The 17,197-nt window shown below is 39.8% G+C and overlaps 1 protein-coding gene across 5 annotated transcripts in view; it reads left to right on the top strand.

Moving 5' to 3' along the window:
- osbpl3b (oxysterol binding protein-like 3b) overlaps window positions 1-17,197 on the top strand; it is a 196,194-nt gene that overhangs the window by 163,014 nt on the left and 15,983 nt on the right. For all 5 annotated transcript variants that reach the window (XM_059654038.1, XM_048563469.2, XM_048563478.2 and 2 more), the window contains 3 exons: window positions 179-323; window positions 2,324-2,468; window positions 11,367-11,493. In XM_059654038.1, the coding sequence (XP_059510021.1) occupies window positions 179-323; window positions 2,324-2,468; window positions 11,367-11,493 (417 nt within the window). The remainder of the gene's footprint in view (window positions 1-178; window positions 324-2,323; window positions 2,469-11,366; window positions 11,494-17,197) is intronic.

Below are 17,197 nucleotides of genomic sequence, written 5' to 3'. Positions count from 1 at the left end.
TGCAGTGGCGTTCTCAAATTTATCTTAAATAACTTGGGGCTATTTTCACTCTTCTCACAATTCTCAAAATGCAATAATGAATGAATTCAATAATTTTACGTAAGCAAGCTGATATGGAATAAATCTATTTAGTTCTGTATGTCTGCAAAAGAAAAAAAATAAATTGTTTGCTTCTCAGGTATGGAGATCATTATGAATGGAGTAAAGTAACCTCTTGTGTACACAATATTTTGAGTGGACAGAGATGGATAGAGCATTATGGAGACATTCTCATTAAAAATACAAATAGCAGCATTTGCCAATGCAAGTTGACATTTGTGAAGGTATGAAAGATTTTTTCCTTAAAGAATTGAAAGGAGGCAAGCTGATGTTTTATGTAACCAATTTAATATTTCTAGAGGTCATCTTATATGTTCTGAAAATTTATGCTGCATCACATCTAACAAAAATGTGAAGTATCAACCAAGAGGATTTACTGGGTCTATTCTATATTTTGTTACTAACCGCTTACCTGGCATTGGCCTACGTTTTCTAGCAACTACATTGTTAGCTTAAGATGAATTTTAAAATGGTGCAGCTTTTTTGTGAGGGAACTGAGTGCTGCTATGAGAATCGTTCCTCATTGAATAACCTTGAAGCAAATTAGAAATTCTGAAGGAGAAGAATCACTTGGCTGCCTTGAACTTTCCATTGGGGGTGTAGTAGTTTTAGTCATGTGACCTTCCTTGCTTACGGCCCACTGTCAAGGACTTTTAGACCAGATTGAGTTTTAGTTTTTTGTAATCATTATTTTTATTCATTTCCACAGTTTTTTTTTAAACAAAGCAATGCAACAGGTCTAATCGCATTTTGTGCGCAGGCAATGAATCAGAAATGTACAATGCCTGCCCAAACATGATTACACCTATATTTCCTGAGGATATAAAGAAAATGCCATCCTATCAAGAAGATTTAGGTTGTCTGCTACCTCATTCTCAAACCAGTAGTGATTCTAGATTTCAGAATGTTCAGAATTTTGCTAAAAAGAAGTGCTCAGGATAAAGGCCAGCTTTACAAGAAAGAACAATAAAACAAAAATCCCACTAGCACTCACCATTCATATCCTTTCATTTCCAACACTTGCTCTCCTCGTGCCCAATCCAAGCCAACCAAAAGTTCCATACAACCCCCCCACCTCCCAATAGTTCCCTGACCTTTATACCCTAAACCAACCACAAGCCTTTTTATAACCACTCTGCCAACCCATGCTGTCTAACCACATGATTTTGCCACTGCATCCTCCAGGCTAATCCATCAGGTGCCTAGTATAGCCAGAAATCTGAACTAATGCTGAAATGAAATGAAATGAAGCTCTTAGCTTAAAAATAACATGCTAATTGATTAAGAAAAACTCATTCAATTGGTTTAATTTTCTTAACTACTTAATCCCTTGAAAAATAAGCACTTAGATGCACAATCCCACATTAAAGATTTTTTGAGTAGTCAAAACTGTCAATCAAATTAGGAATTGATGGGCACCCCACTATGATAGGTGCGAAATCAGTTAAGCAGTACAAATCCTGTAATAACCCTCAAGTTTGTGTCAAGAGACAGTATGGAATGGAAAATACTGATTTTTTTTTTAGCTTTTCATTTTCACAAAATTTAAATACCAAAAAGTTTAAATACCTCAACAGCTTGATTGTTTAATTGTGTTGATCCACTTGTTTAAAATAGACATTTGTGTCTGCTTTTCATGATTCCAAAGGGTACTTGACCTGTCCCAACCTTGCTCTGGATTTCCCCAACAGGATATACTCAAAAGAACACTGTCAGCTTTAGATCATCTTCTAATGGGTCTGACCGTCTAAAAAGTCATCTAAGGTTTGAATGCATCTGTATCCCCCTGAACCACAAATGAGCAGAGCACAACCTGCCCACATTCCGCCCTTGTTGGAAATGTTGCTTGTTGCACAGGACAAGACTTTGAGATTTAGGGCTCGGTTGCCATTTTTTGCTAAGTCAGAGATCATCTCCATGCTTACAAAATTCAGGACTGAGTTTTCCAAGGCAAAATGTCAGGTTGTCAGTCGCAGAGCACTGGATTATGATCTGCTTTGACATGTATTGATTAAATTTAAGTTGATGTGTCCTTAAATTTAGGATTAATGTAAGAACTGTTAAAGTTGTTAATATTATTTCGCTTGTAAAATTTCCGCTTCATGAAAGATTCACTTTTAACACTCATTGCTATTCTTAGTACTTGAATGCTTATTGGTAGATTTCTCATTATTCTGTGTTGAAGGACTTTCTTGCAGTTTACAAGTTATTGTTGATATTTTAGGCAAAATATTGGAATTCAAATGTTAATGAGGTTGAAGGGACAGTAATGGACGAAAGTGGAAAAGTAGTAAATCGACTATTTGGGAAATGGCATGAAGGTATATATTGTGGAACACCCCCATCGGCAACCTGCATCTGGAGACCAAGTAAGTGACTTTGTGTTAAACAACTTTTATCATTGAACTAACAGTAAGTTCACTGCAAAACCATTTAGTATTTTACGAAGCTTTATGAAGTTTGACACTTTGTGGCATTGTTTTTGAAATAAGGTAATTTTTTTCTGTGCTTTTCAAAGAAAGGACTGTGGTCCTTGGTAGCGAATTTTAAATTCAGAATTTTACATACTGGCAATGATCAGCAAGTCAGACATCTTTGTGGAGGAAAACAGTGGTAAAATTTCAAGTTTAGACAATTGAAACATGTTTGATGAAATGTTGAATCACTTGTATGGATGACCGATATCTCACCAGCCAGCTGTAATCATCTGTCTATGTGTCCGTGTTGAGGCTCTCGATATGACACTGAGTGCCTTTTTGTAGGTCAGTAATTGCCAACTGGAGCCCTTAACTGAACAATGAGGTGACATGGTCATGTATGAGCCTTCCTGCCAGCAATCTAATTGGCGTGGAGTGTGGAAAACAGGGACTGCTTACTCTTCCACCAACTAAATGTGTTCCCCAACTCCAAGCATGCTGCTAAAGAAGGATAAACATACCATCCATTAACTCTCTCTGTCCATAGATACTGCTTTCCTTATTTACTGATATCTGCAGCATTGGCTTTATTTTCAGATTTCTGGCATGTGTGTTTTGCTTTTGTCAGGATTATACAGGTTGGCCAGAAATAGGAAAGCTGAAATTTAATGCAGTAAAATGCAAAGTGGTATAGTTTTGTACAAAACAGGAAGGGACAGTACTAAAAAAAAATTGATCTTAAAGGAAACGTAAAGCATAGGACTGTGCAGGTATATATGCACAAGTATTTGAAGGTAAGAGGGCAAATTGAAAAGGATGTTTGTTCAGGATAAAACATGAGATCCACTGACCTCTGTGGCAGATCTACAATTCCTTAGTGAAATTTCAGCTGAAGATATGTGCTTGTGGCTGCAATGGCAGCTTGGGGCATTGCATTTTGATAGAACTGTATATACTGCCAGCTGAGTTCCCCATTCTCTGCAATTTAAAAAAAAAACACCAGGGAATAACCGGGACATTGATCTAAACCTCTGAAGATCTGAAGAATTAATGATTATTATCTTAGTTGGTAATGTTTTTGCCACATGTACAAATGGGAATGATGTATGGATGTTGAAATGCTACCCTTTGACAGTGTTTGGAAGAATTCTAAATATTCTACATTTGATGCTTAATAGTTTCCATCAGTTAGTTTTATCAGTTATTGTGGATATTTGATAGGTATTTCTAAATCTACTATATATTACCTAGAACCTGAAATCTTCTAATATTTATAAGTGCACGTTGGATTGACATATTTAACTTAATTGTTTGGTTAATAAAGATGATTGTTTATAATTGCAAGAAATGTAGCAGGTGGCCAGGCTGTAACAGCTACATGTACCTCAAGGACTTCAGTTCCCATAGCAGCTCAGGAAATAAGTCTGTATATGCTTTTTTGTGCTTCACAGTCTGTATTTACCGACAACTGACATGAATGGTACAGAGGACTTCATTTTGTGAATATCTGCATCTTAATTGGAGATCCATTTGCTTCAGAAAATCTGAATAATTTTTATTATATCACTTGATGGGCTGAAGAAAATTTCAACCCTTTACTAGTATAAAGCAGAATAGTGGACTATTTTACTCAGTAATGTTTTGAGAGCGTTGAGTAAACACATTTTTTGACTTTAGACTTTCATCATCATTTTCCCTGAAGATTGATCAATACTGAAGTGGATTTTTGATTGCTTCTCCCAAGTTACTTTCCCCCAAGTTCGTATCTTCGTGTGTGTTATTGAAAATTTTCTCTGGTTTATAGGAGCCACGAAGTCTGCTAAAACAAAATTGATACTGAATCCAAATCAAATTGTGAGAATGCAAAAATGTATCATTAGGTTCACCCCCTTGACTGTCCAGCTAGGCGACAGTTCATGTGGGAGAATGCCCACTATCCTGGATGCTATCCCATGATGTTTAAATTTTGCACAGCTCCCAGGTGCCTCAAATGTTCACTTCCCTTATTGTCACTAGAACTGTGATACCCCTGGAAGACATGGCTAATAATTCCAGTGTTTAAGCTTTGGATTGATACTGAGTATCAGTACAGTGTTGCCCATGCATCCTCTAGAGACATCATTGAAGAGTCTACAGATGATGTCCAGGCGACAGAAGACCCACTCAAAGATCATTCACCAGACAGGATTTCCAGAATAATGATTGTTTTCAATAGCCTGCACAGCCCAGCTCTGCAGTGGAGTAAGAACTTAGAAGAAGGGACATTTGATTAGGATGTTGAAGGAACTAATGAAGATGAAAATGCTGAGGAAGCCAAGGCAGTATATCAATGAAGCAGACAGACCTGAGAGACCCTGATAGTATCTCAATTTGAGGATGAACAACTTTGTATTAGCATCAATGTGCTTTTAGAAATAAGCACCAGATATGGTGCAGAGGTATTCCTACAGTAAAGAGAATGTTCACTTTTTACCTTCAAAATGTTAAGATACTTTGTCGTTTAATTGTAAGCTGATTTGTTCCCCAGCACAAATAATGCCCATATCAATCTATAGACCAGAGTACCAGGGTGAAGTTAGGAATTATCACATGGAAGCCGCTTCTACGTGATTCAAACTTCATTTTCCAAGGGACATTCTTCCATTACAGAAATAAAGGGAGCCTAAACTATATCAATTTAACAACCAAAACCCAAACATCTGTATTACGTTCTTGTTTTCCACAGGTCGTTTTCCTTCTCGAGTGAAGCAGATAATTCTGAGTCCTCTCTGCACAGCTCCAAAGGATATGTGTGCATGGGTAATGAAAGTAGTCTGCAAGGAAAATGTAGATAGTCAGAAGCCTTAACTGATTGTACAACAGTCCGGTGGTCTCTTTTAAAGTGCAGTATTTGTGTCAAGTCTGACAGAATGTCCTACTGGTACATCCCTGGTGCCATCTTGACGACAGCAGTAGTAGCAGTGCTTGAGGAAGTCTGCTTCCTTAGATGACTTTGGTAAACCTGTTCTGGTAGCCTGGAGTTCAAATGGTTCGGATCTGCTGGCCAGGCACAGTCACTAGCCTCATCATCTGTCTGACCTGATGGAGGTGCTGTGTCCTGGGAAGAGGAAATGGCTAAGTACTTCTGGGATGTCCTGAGATAATCATCTCTGTATGTTGTACCTTTTCCTTTTAAGTCTGCAGTGCCAAGCCTTTGTCACCTGTTAAAGGGATAGAGCTGCTGAAGGGAGATCAAGGTCCCCCAGCTCTCTCTCACCTATAGAGGGAATTATTGCATCCATAGCTTAAGCGATGGAGTGAAGTTCCTGCATTTACCCAGCAGATACTGATTGTTCAGCTAGACCTGGCTTTCCATGGCAACAATTACCCATTTGGTGGAGACAGCCACCCACTTGCCGGAACCACAGCATCAGACATACTTCATCCTAGTCTGTGTGTTGTGTCTGGTATCGCTGCGAGATGTTTCCCTACTTGTCTATAAATCTCCATCAGCTCATTATTTGCTGAGTCCAGAGGCCACTTGTACTGGACTGCACAAGAGCTTGTTTTCTAGCAGTCCTTCAAGTGCCCGAGATCTTGACCTTCTTTTCCTCTTTGTTCTCTTTGCTTCTCAGTATTAGACTCACTGGAATGTGACTCTGACCTTACTGTAGGTGACTTACCCAGAGTTGTGCTGGTAACGAGTGAGACTGTTCTTCCTCAGGTTTTGTTCAATGGCCGGGGACACTGACGACGATCGTTGTGCATGTGTGCAACTGAGAGGCAACATTACTCATGGACCATGGGGTCTGGTTATGTTTGTGCTTATTGTGCACATTCTTCTGCTAAAGGAGAGAAGCATTAAGCAATATTAGCATGGGTATGTGTGTACTATGCCCGCATTGAGAGATATGGGTAGAGTTGTCAGTTTCCAGATCTCTGAGAGAGTAACCGGTTGGAGCAGTATTGTATGTGAAAGTTGAATGTTAAGGGTCCTGAATGAAGGTGTCGTCAAAAACAACGGAACATTTTGTGACGTCTGTGCCTGTGAAATGTGTGATCTGTTCATACTAAAGCCGTGTTTTCTGGTTGTGTTTTCTCCTCTTACAAACTTTTAGTGAAAAGTTACCAGATATGAACATTCTCCTACATGCAGAAAAATGTCAGTGAGCTGATGATGTGAGAGCTGCTGAGTGTTGTAACTACTTCTTATCAGTTTAAGATGTTAACCTTGGCAGATGTGTGAGAGGTAATACCATTATGGTGCGAGTACATGGGTAGCTGCAATGAAGTTTACAAATGAGGCGTCTGATAGTGCCTAGTCCTCTGCAGTAACAACCTTACAATGTTAATTTGCACTTAGAGGGGCATAAAACATTGAGTAGATAGTGGTACATACTTTGGCAGAGCAGATCATTCATCTTCTTTGCAGCACAGGAGCCATGAATACGCGCTGCCACCTGCGCTGAGGCTGCTTGCATCAGTTTCGTTGGTCTCTTGTTGCGATCCCTACGAAAAAGAACTTCACTCCTGGGCAGTTTTAAGGACAATATCTAGAGCTATATTGTTAAAGTGTGTCTCTACTTTTTGCCTGATCTCTGGCATCTGCAGGGAGGATGGAGATGATGAACAGAGGTTAAGGTGTTATTGGATTGTAGAGTGTGTCACACTGTCTGGAAGTCTTTTGAACATAGTGCCCAGAAAAGTCCTGGCTGGGAACAGAGTTGCTGAATGTCTGCTCATATAATTTGGCGGTTTATCAATGCATGCATATATAATGAGCTGAGAAGAACATATTTGCACAAGAAAAGCCAACTGGACCCTGAGTGGAAGTATCTGCCACTTTTATTCCTCCCTTCCCATTTAATTTTGAACAACTAAAATTCCACCTTTTGGAACGGAGTCTGTAACATTAAATTTGCACATGATACCTGCAGTCTACTCTTGATTTAACATTACTTATTTTAAAATCATCTGACTTTATTGTTTTTAAAACACTGATTTTACATGTTCCCTCTGTCAGATTGCTTAATTTGAATTGCTGACTATTTCGGATTCTCAGTTAAAATGTGTACACAGGATCATGGTTAGATTATCTATAACTTGTCACATTACTACAAAACCAGTGAGTGAATGGAATGAGATGAGTATTTTTATGTATCAGTGAACATTTATATGTTTTCATGAACAATAATTTAATGGTACACATATCACATTGATTGTCTAAATGACAGGTCATTTCAAACTAAATTGAATGATTGTTCACTTGTTACTCAGTGAGCTTATGCACTGCAATATTGTTATTTCACCAGGCCAGCTATCTTCTTATAAGACCCTACAGTAAACATAGATTGCAATGCTTTTTTGTTCAGTCGTGGGATGTGGGTGTCTCTGGCTGGCCAGCATTTATTGCCTGTCTCTGGTTGCCCTTAGGAGGTGGTGAGTTGCTTTTTTGAACTGCTGCAGTCCATGTGCAGTAGGTAGACCCACTGTGCTATAATGGGGAATTCCAGAATTTTAACCCACTGAATGGCAATATACTTCCAAGTCAGGATGATGAGTATCTTGATGGTGAACCAGTTGGTGGTGGTGTTCCCATGTATTTGGGACCCTTGTGCTTCTAGATGAAAGTGGTCGTGGGTTTGGAAGCTATTGTCGAAGGATCTTTGGCAAATTTCTGCGGTGCATCTTGTAGGTGGCACACATTGCTGCTACTGAGCTTTGGTCAAGGAAGTGGATGTGGTGCCAGTCAAGCGTGTTACTTTGTCGTGGATAGCATCAAGCATCTTGAGTGTTGTTAAAGCTGCACCCATCCAGGCAAATGAGGATTATTCCAGCACACACCTGACTTGTTACTTGTAGGTGCTGGACAGGCTTTGGGAAGTCAGGAGGTGAGGTACTCACTGCAGAATTTCTAGCCTGTGACTTGCTCTTGTAACCACTGTTTATATGGCAAATCCAAGATAACAAGGTGTGGAGCTGGATGAACACAGCAGGCCAAGCAGGAAAGCTGACGTTTTGGGCCTAGAATCTTCATCAGAAATGGGAGAGGGAAGAGGGTTCTGAAATAAATAGGGAGGTAGGGGGAGGCGGATCGAAAATGGATTGAGGAGAAGATAGCTGGAGAGGAGACAGACCGGTCAAAGAGGCGGAGATGGAGCTAGTAAAAGTGAGTATAGGTGGAGAGGTAGGGAATAGCTAGGAGTCCCCGCCTCTTTAACATGTCTGTCTCCTCTTCATCTACCTTTTCCTCTATCCATCTTTGATCCGTCTCCCATCTCTCCCTATTTATTTCATAACCCTCTTATCTCCCCCATTTCTGATGAAGGGTCTAAGTCTGAAACGTCAGCTTTCCTGCTCCTAAGATGCTGCTTGGCCTGCTGTGTTCATTCAGCTCCACACATTGTTATCTCGGATTCGCCAACATCTGCACTTCCTAGTATCTCATACGGCTGATCCAGTTGAGTTTCTAGTCAGTGATAACCCCCAGGATGTTGGTAGTTTGGGGTTGAGTGATGGTCGTGCCATTGCGTGTCAAAGGTTAAATTGGAGATGATCATTGCCTGGCATTTATGTGGTGCTAATGTTACTAGCTACTCTTCAGCCAAAGCCTCGATCTTGTCTAGATCTTGTTGTATTTGAACATGGACTGCTTTAGTATCTGAGGGGTCACGTGTGAGGCTGAATATTGTGCAATCATCAGTGAACATCCCCACTTCTGACCTTATGGAGGGAAGGTCATTGAACTAGCTGAAGGTGGTTGGGTCGAGGACACTACCCTGAGGAATTCCTGCAGAGATGTCCTGGAGTTGAAGTGACTGACCCCCAGCAATCTCAACCATTTTCCCCTCCTGTGAGTGGTTTTTGGGGTGGATGCAAGGAGTCCTCTAAGAGCAGGCAAAGGAGATTAACCATTTTTGCCTTGAGGCTGATAATAAGAAAGTGTTAGCTCATGATCCCTCTTGGGATCTCAACCACCCATTAGGAAGGTCTGTTCTACAACATTATTCTTGTGCCAAACATGATTCTGCATTGGAAGCTTCTTCTGTCTTTAATGTCAGAGGTAAACACACAGCAAGGTTTTTCAATACATTTCTGTTGAAACTGAGAAACCTGGAGAAAACAAGAGCATCTGATTTTTAAATAAAATGTTTTGTATTTTTGTGCTAAATTTGGCAAGTTGTCATCTCTGCTCCACATGTCGCCCATGTATTCAGGACTCTGGGGGGTTTGCTTTCGCTGTTTCTGAATGTGAAGCTAAGAAGAGCTGCGTCTTTTTTTAAAACAGACCTTTTTTCCTGAATGTCACGACCTGTTTTAAAACAAAATTGCTACACATTATGTGTCATAATGGGACCACTTGTTGAGTTGTGGGAAGATGCTGCAGTGTTTAAAACTCCTGCTCAGTTTCTATCCTTAATCTTTTAAATTGCAGTAAGAAAAGATAGTTAGCGTTATTTTGTATCAAATTGCATTTGGCTTATTAGTTAAATGTACAATCTTTGGTTTTATTTATCTAAACTTTTGAAACTGGCTTCTTGTGTTAGCGAAGTGCAGGCTCCATACTGTAGGAGCAATGGAACAGCAAATCTCTAGTATCCAGAGCACATGGGTGCAGAGTCATTCATTGATATTAACTGTACATTTTGCCCATTTATATATTTTAATAGACTTTTTCTTAACTAAGTAAAGGGATGGATTAGCTTATTGATTGGAAGTGAGCAGAACATTTGGCATAGTTCTTTTGAATTTCTGAGGTTCAGATACGAGTTTTGTCAAGGTCTTTCACCCTTTGCATTCTAATATCTATGTTCTGTAAACATAGGAAACAACAATTGCACTGGCACTTGAAAGTGCCAATTTACAAATGTGCTGTTGGTGTGACTAAGCCTGTTTTTGGAAACTACCAAATGGGAGGGCTGCCATTAGCAGGATTGCTCTTTCCAGACAAGATGATCATACAGACTACAAACACTTGTAAAGTGTTTAAGTAGCTATCAAAACTCAAAACATACTCAAATCACTCTTTTTAGTTTTTTTTGACAAAATGCTTAATTTGTTGAGTTTATGCCCACAGTTTCTTTTGAAATCAAATGTTTGAGTCTTCTTGATTCCAGGTATTTTTTAATTGGATAATTCAATGGCAAGTGTGAAAGATTTCTACAAATGAAAAATGCACTGTTCATTGGATGAATCAGTAATTTCACTAGACTAGTAATTAAGAGGCTCAGGCTAAAAGTCCAAGAACATGGGTTCAAATCCCACCATTGTAGCTGGTAGTATTTGAATTTAATTAATCATTCTGGAGTTCAAAGCTCATTTCATTGCTTTTGATAATGCAGCTGCCTTCAAGTATCTAATATCCTTTTGGGAAGGAAATCTGCTGTGCTTTCTTTATAAGGCCTACGTGACTACAGACTGTGTGACTCCAGACCCACAGCAATGTGGTTGACCCTTAACTGCCCTCTGAAATACCTGAGTAAGCCACTCAGTTCAAGGGCTACAAAAATGGGCAGTAAATGCTGATCTTGCCAGTGATACCCACACCTTGTGAAAGAATAATGAAAATTTAACCTAATCTGCATTGAGTAAACTATTTGGCTAGGGTAATGTATAGCATCAACAGCTTCACTAAGCAAAGTGTCTATTTAAACTTATTTAAAATTGGAAAAGACTCAGATTTTCCATTTAAAATGTAATTGCACTGTGTTCTCTATCAAATTCAAATGGATTTTCTGAGCATTTTCCCTTTAATTTAAGGATTGATTTATATTATTGTAATTTGTGCAGTTGTTGATGTGATACTCTGTTTTGGTTTGACATTTGTGTGTTGCATATCCCTATGATTTATGTATTTATTCATCTTTGTAGATGCCATGCCAAAAGACTTTGAGCAGTACTATGGTCTTACCAAATACGCACTAGGATTGAATGAAATGGAACCTGATGAAAAGTTATATCTGCCACGCACTGATACAAGATTTAGACCTGATCAAAGGTACTTTTTTTTAATGAATGCAACACCTCAGTTGGCCTTGTGAAGGTAGAATTGGGAAAGTAACAATAAAGAGTACAAGACACCCAGTTGCAAGAAGTTACGGTTGAAGTGACCAGTCAGCTCTTCATTGTTAATAAATGCAAAGAGTTTAAGGTTCTTGCGAAGATTTGTAGTTCGGCTTGTGGGTGAGTTTGTTGACTTGCTCACCAGGCTGGCTGGCTGAAGTTCAGATGTTTCGACACCATGTGAGATAACATCATCAGTGCAGTCTCCAATGAAGCAAAAGAAGGGTCTAGGCCCGAAATGTCAGCCTTCCTGCTCCTTGTTTGCTGCTGGGCCTGCTGTGTTCATCCAGCTGTACACCTTGTTATCACAGTTCTACTCCACTTAGTATTTATATGACCCAGTTTGTTGAGGTGTTTTGTGTCATTTCCAGTTTTTTTTTGGCAAGGGTTTGTATCTGGGGTCTAATTTCACATGTTTATTGATAGCATTATGGGAGGAGAACCCGGCCCTAGGAATTCTGTTGCGCGTCTTTGGTTGGCTTGAGCGAAGATGGTCATGTTGTCCCAGTTAAATTGATGGCCTTCATTGTCTGAGTATACTGAAAGGAGGGAAAGTTCATTGTGTCGTTTTGCTGCTGGCTAGTATTTGTGTATCCTGCTGGCTAGTTTTCTTCCTGTCTGGCCGATGTGATATTTTTGGCAATCCTTGCAAGGTATTTTCTATACTGTGTTGGTCCTGCCTGTCATGGTTATGGGTCTTTGGTCCTTGCGAGTGTTTGTCATAGTGTGGCTGTGGGTTTGTGTGCTGTCTTTTTTCCTAGTGGTCGTAGGAGTCTCATCAGTTCCAATAGGTTCTTGACATACGGTAGCGTGGCCAGTGTATTAAGTCACATTGTGTCCTCTTGGTGTTGTCTATCCATTAGGCTTCTGCAAATGAAGTTGGCGAGGTAGCCATTGATAGCGAAAATCCTGTACAGGTGTTCTTCCTCCCTCTTGCGAAGTTTGGGTGTGATGCAGTGGGTTGCAGCCAGTTTGAATAGTGTCCTAACACAGCTTTGTTTGTGAACATTGGGGTGATTGCTGTGAAAATTAAGGATTTGGTCAGTGTGGGTTGCCTTCCTGTATACTGTGGTTTGAAATTCCCCGTTTGCCATTCATTCTCCCCTGAGTCTACATAAACTCTAGCAAAACACTAGCAGCCAAGTGACACTACCAACTTACGCTCATTTCAGTACACTCGTGTGAAGGCCGTCAATTTAACTTGGACGATGTGATGGTCCAAGCTCAAGCCAACCATAGACACGCATGGGAATTTCTAGAGGCCTGGTTCTCCACCTGTAATGCTATCAAAAAACTGGACTCCAACCCCATATTCAAACCCTTGCAAAAAAGAACCAAAAATGACACACAACACCTCAACAAACCAGGTCATGTAAATACTAAGCAGACTAGAACTACACTTCATCAGAGGCCACGCTGATGATGTTACCTTGCATGGTGACAAAACATCTGTACTACAATCAGCCAGATCGGCGAGCAAGTCAACAACCGAATCCAGAGAGTTTCAAAGGCCCATAATTTTCGTAACATGTTCCCCAAAGATTTACCAGCATTACTGTATTTGCAAGTTCATTCCCTGTGCTTTCAAAGCTGTTTTACAACGGGTTTCTATGTTCAGCTCTGGGCACCATACTTTAGTAAAGATGGAATGGCCTTAGTTGAGCTACAGAAAAAAAAATACAAGAGACTGGTTATAGACATTTGAGTTAGTTGGACAGATTGGTGGGTTTGAGATGATTGTTCTTTGAGTTGAAGACGTTAAGAGGAGATTTAATGAAGGTATTCAAAATCATGAGAGATCCTACCATAGAGAAAAGGCAACTTTATCCCTCCAAACCTCTCCTATTTACATATTTATCCAAGTGTCTTTCTAAATGTTGTAACCATACCTGCTCCGTTCCTACTCTCTCTCAGAATCGGGATCATCTACCAACTTGGATATTCAACTCTGTTCTTTCATCAGTCATTAATTAATGAAAAATTGAGACAAATAACATCCTTAGGATCACTTGGCCTGCCCATCAGTTGAACTGCATTCATACCCTTTATTCCTCTATTGTGGCTCCTACGTTTTATCTAATTTCCAGTTGTACTTTAAACGCTACCTACCGTTCAGAGCATTTTTCTTTTAATCTGTCAACCTTATTAGATAACCTTCTGGAAGTTGATATGGATAACACTAATAAGCACTCCCTTTTACCTTAGGCATAACCTTTTTTTAAAAAAAATGCAGATTAGTCAGAACTGGTCCATTCTGGCTTTCTGATTCAAGCATATTTGCTCAAGAGCTGAGTCATTAGGTGACTGATTCAAAACAGTTGAATAATCTGGTGGTATTTGTCTGAACATCCCCTTGTGCATGAGTTGTATACAACATTACATTGGTGGAAACAAATTGTTACTTAAGCAACCACATATAAACAGTTCCATCGCAAAAATGTACATTTTGTTTATGCTCCAAACATTGATAATACACACACCCAAATACACATTCCTCTGAGATTAATCATTACGAATCCATTTCATTTGCACTTGGGTGTGTGCTTGCCTCATCCCACAATTACCAGGACTCCCACTGTCTGAAATATTACACATAACAGCCGCCATTCTATTCATGAAAGACAACTGGACCTTCTTTACATTGAATTTAAAGAATTTGTTCTCAGATTAATTATTATGATATGCCATGTTGGTAGGTGTTACAATGAAAGGTTCGAGCAGAGAAAGTACCTCTTTAGTAGTAGCCTATAATAGACTAGGTGTGATTTCAAAATCTGGTACCTTTGAATATAAGATTTGTTTTTTCATTGATAATGTTAGTGTTTGTATATCGCATTTTTCATTTGATTTTCTGCGCACTGTTGTTTGTATTGCATCAGGAAGTATGCTCACCATTACCATAATGTTCCCCATTTTTTGTTCACATTTGTATTTTACCTTAAACTTGTACTGTAGTCTTCAATGTAATTCTTCTGTTTGTTTGCTGAGTCTATCACTTAAGAGTCTCCAAAGTTAGAATTTAATTTAAGAATGTGTTGGTGTTTCTAAAAAGTCTGTTTTTGATTGGACATCCCAGTTTGGACAACAAAGGTCGCTCTATACTACTTGAACCACTATTATGTTTCGACACAACAGAACTAGGAGACAATCCTCTCTGGAAGTAAAAACACCACCAGTCCCTGGCCCTAACACTGTACCACTGCAATCAAATAGCTGTTTGATGACAGCCAGGCAAGTGATTGAGGAAATCCTTCCTGAGACAAAATGTGACCTTCAGCCTTCCACTAGAACCTGTGACTTTAGAACATAGAACATAGAATAGTACAGCACAGAACAGGCCCTTCAGCCCACAATGTTGTGCCGACCATTGATCCTCATGTATGCACCCTCAAATTTCTGTGACCATATACATGTCCAGCAGTCTCTTAAATGACCCCAATGACCTTGCTTCCACAACTGCTGCTGGCAACGCATTCCATGCTCTCACAACTCTCTGCGTAAAGAACCTGCCTCTGACATCCCCTCGATACTTTCCACCAACCAGCTTAAAACTATGACCCCTCGTGCTAGCCATTTCTGCCCTGGGAAATAGTCTCTGGCTATCAACTCTATCTATGCCTCTCATTATCTTGTATACCTCAATTAGGTCCCCTCTCCTCCTCCTTTTCTCCAATGAAAAGAGACCAAGCTCAGTCAACCTCTCTTCATAAGATAAGCCCTCCAGTCCAGGCAGCATCCTGGTAAACCTCCTCTGAACCCTCTCCAAAGCATCCACATCTTTCCTATAATAGGGCGCCCAGAACTGGACGCAGTATTCCAAGTGCGGTCTAACCAAAGTTTTATAGAGCTGCAACAAGATCTCACGACTCTTAAACTCAATCCCCCTGTTAATGAAAGCCAAAACACCATATGCTTTCTTAACAACCCTGTCCACTTGGGTGGCCATTTTAACCACACCAAGATCCCTCTGTTCCTCCACGCTGCCAAGAATCCTATCCTTAATCCTGTACTCAGCTTTCAAATTCGACCTTCCAAAATGCATCACCTCGCATTTATCCAGGTTGAACTCCATCTGCCACCTCTCGGCCCATCTCTGATTTTGATTTATGAGATGACAAAGACTAAGAAAATGTCAGGAACAACAAGAGGAGACCCTTTGTTTCATTAGCCAACCTGACCAAACATTTGACTGTCTGCTTCCAGCCAGATGTGGACTGAAAAAAACCTCAAAGCCCTGTATGTTAAAATAGGTGCTAATTTTATATTTTTAATTACTTCACCTTGTAATGGAAATTCTGATGGGTGTGGTAAAGCTACCTCCCTGGCTGTGACTAAACAACCTTCTAACTGGATTGACTCTTAGCACCTGAAATATCTGGCATTGTTGCAAGACTGAAATCTAAGTTTGTTGAATAGCTTAAATGTACAATTCAGGAATTCTAAGTCAGTTGTTGACTGAAGCCTATGCTTTGCCTGTAATAAGGAAGACCACCTACCAAGGAATCTATTATTGGACACTGACGTCCAAAAAGTTACAGTTTGTATGTAATGAATTTCAATACCTCTTGGTTTACCAAAACTTGTAACATATAACCTAACTTCTCTTCTGATTTCTTGTGGGTGTGGGTGGGTGGAGTAGCAAAACAATTACCTGTGTTTTGAATATTTTGTTAATAAGCCCAATTTTTGATTTAGTCTTAAAGGTGCTCGTTCTGGGTTTATTAATAATTGCAATTTAAAAACTAAGGGAATACTGTTCAGCCTCTCTCAGCAAGGGATGAGAGTTAAAAAAAAATGAATAAATCTAGCAATACTTCCCTCTGTTGGACTTGTGAAGGGAAATGCAATTATAATTTAAAATTCATTCAATTCCCACTTTGTCCATAACTAGTCAGGGTGATATGATTATAACTATCTTGGGTGGGAGATCTGAAACAAATGCCAGACCAGGGTCAAGCAAGACAGTGAGATTGAAGTCTCCCTGACAATGACTATTCATCTCTTTATCGAAGAATAACTGCCGTTTGGTGGTAGTGTTAAATAATGTCTCGACAGAAAACACTTTTAACCTCAGCCTATGCTAAAATTAAACTGACCCGCCATACGTACGTGCGATCCGTAGTTTGAGGATAATGCCATGTTATGGCTCAGGTTGCACCAGTTTGTAAGCCATCCTTGACCTCTTCAATTCTGCATACGGAAATTCAGCCTGTTTTGAAAGCTGTCAAAGCAAAACTTTTGCAGTAACATACATCCAGTCAGTCAAATGTTCCACCTCCTATATGCGTTGAAGGAACATGTTGAGTATTTTCCATACACTGACAGCATCCCTGTCTCAAAAGACAGTTGTTAATGAGGAGATCAGCCTTCCACAATCTACGAGAGCAAGTGTTTGTCAACAAAAATGTCCATAAGTCACCAAAGTTATAACGTATATAGCAGCTGTCATCACCACTCTCCTATATTGAATTGACTGTGGATCAGTGATACACAAAATTGCCAAAGAACTGAATTCCCACTCCAGTCCACTCCTCCTGGATTCAGTGTCCATCTTGAAGCCAACTCCATAAGCTTTCAGGCAAATCTGCAAAATCACCTCCAGTGGACAGGCTGCTGGGTGGATGCGTGAATATTGTTGC

Source organism: Stegostoma tigrinum, chromosome 2, assembly GCF_030684315.1.
Source record: "Stegostoma tigrinum isolate sSteTig4 chromosome 2, sSteTig4.hap1, whole genome shotgun sequence".
Taxonomy (NCBI): domain Eukaryota; kingdom Metazoa; phylum Chordata; class Chondrichthyes; order Orectolobiformes; family Stegostomatidae; genus Stegostoma; species Stegostoma tigrinum.
Note: the sequence above shows the minus strand (reverse complement) of the source record. Positions and strands in the feature narration are given on the sequence as shown.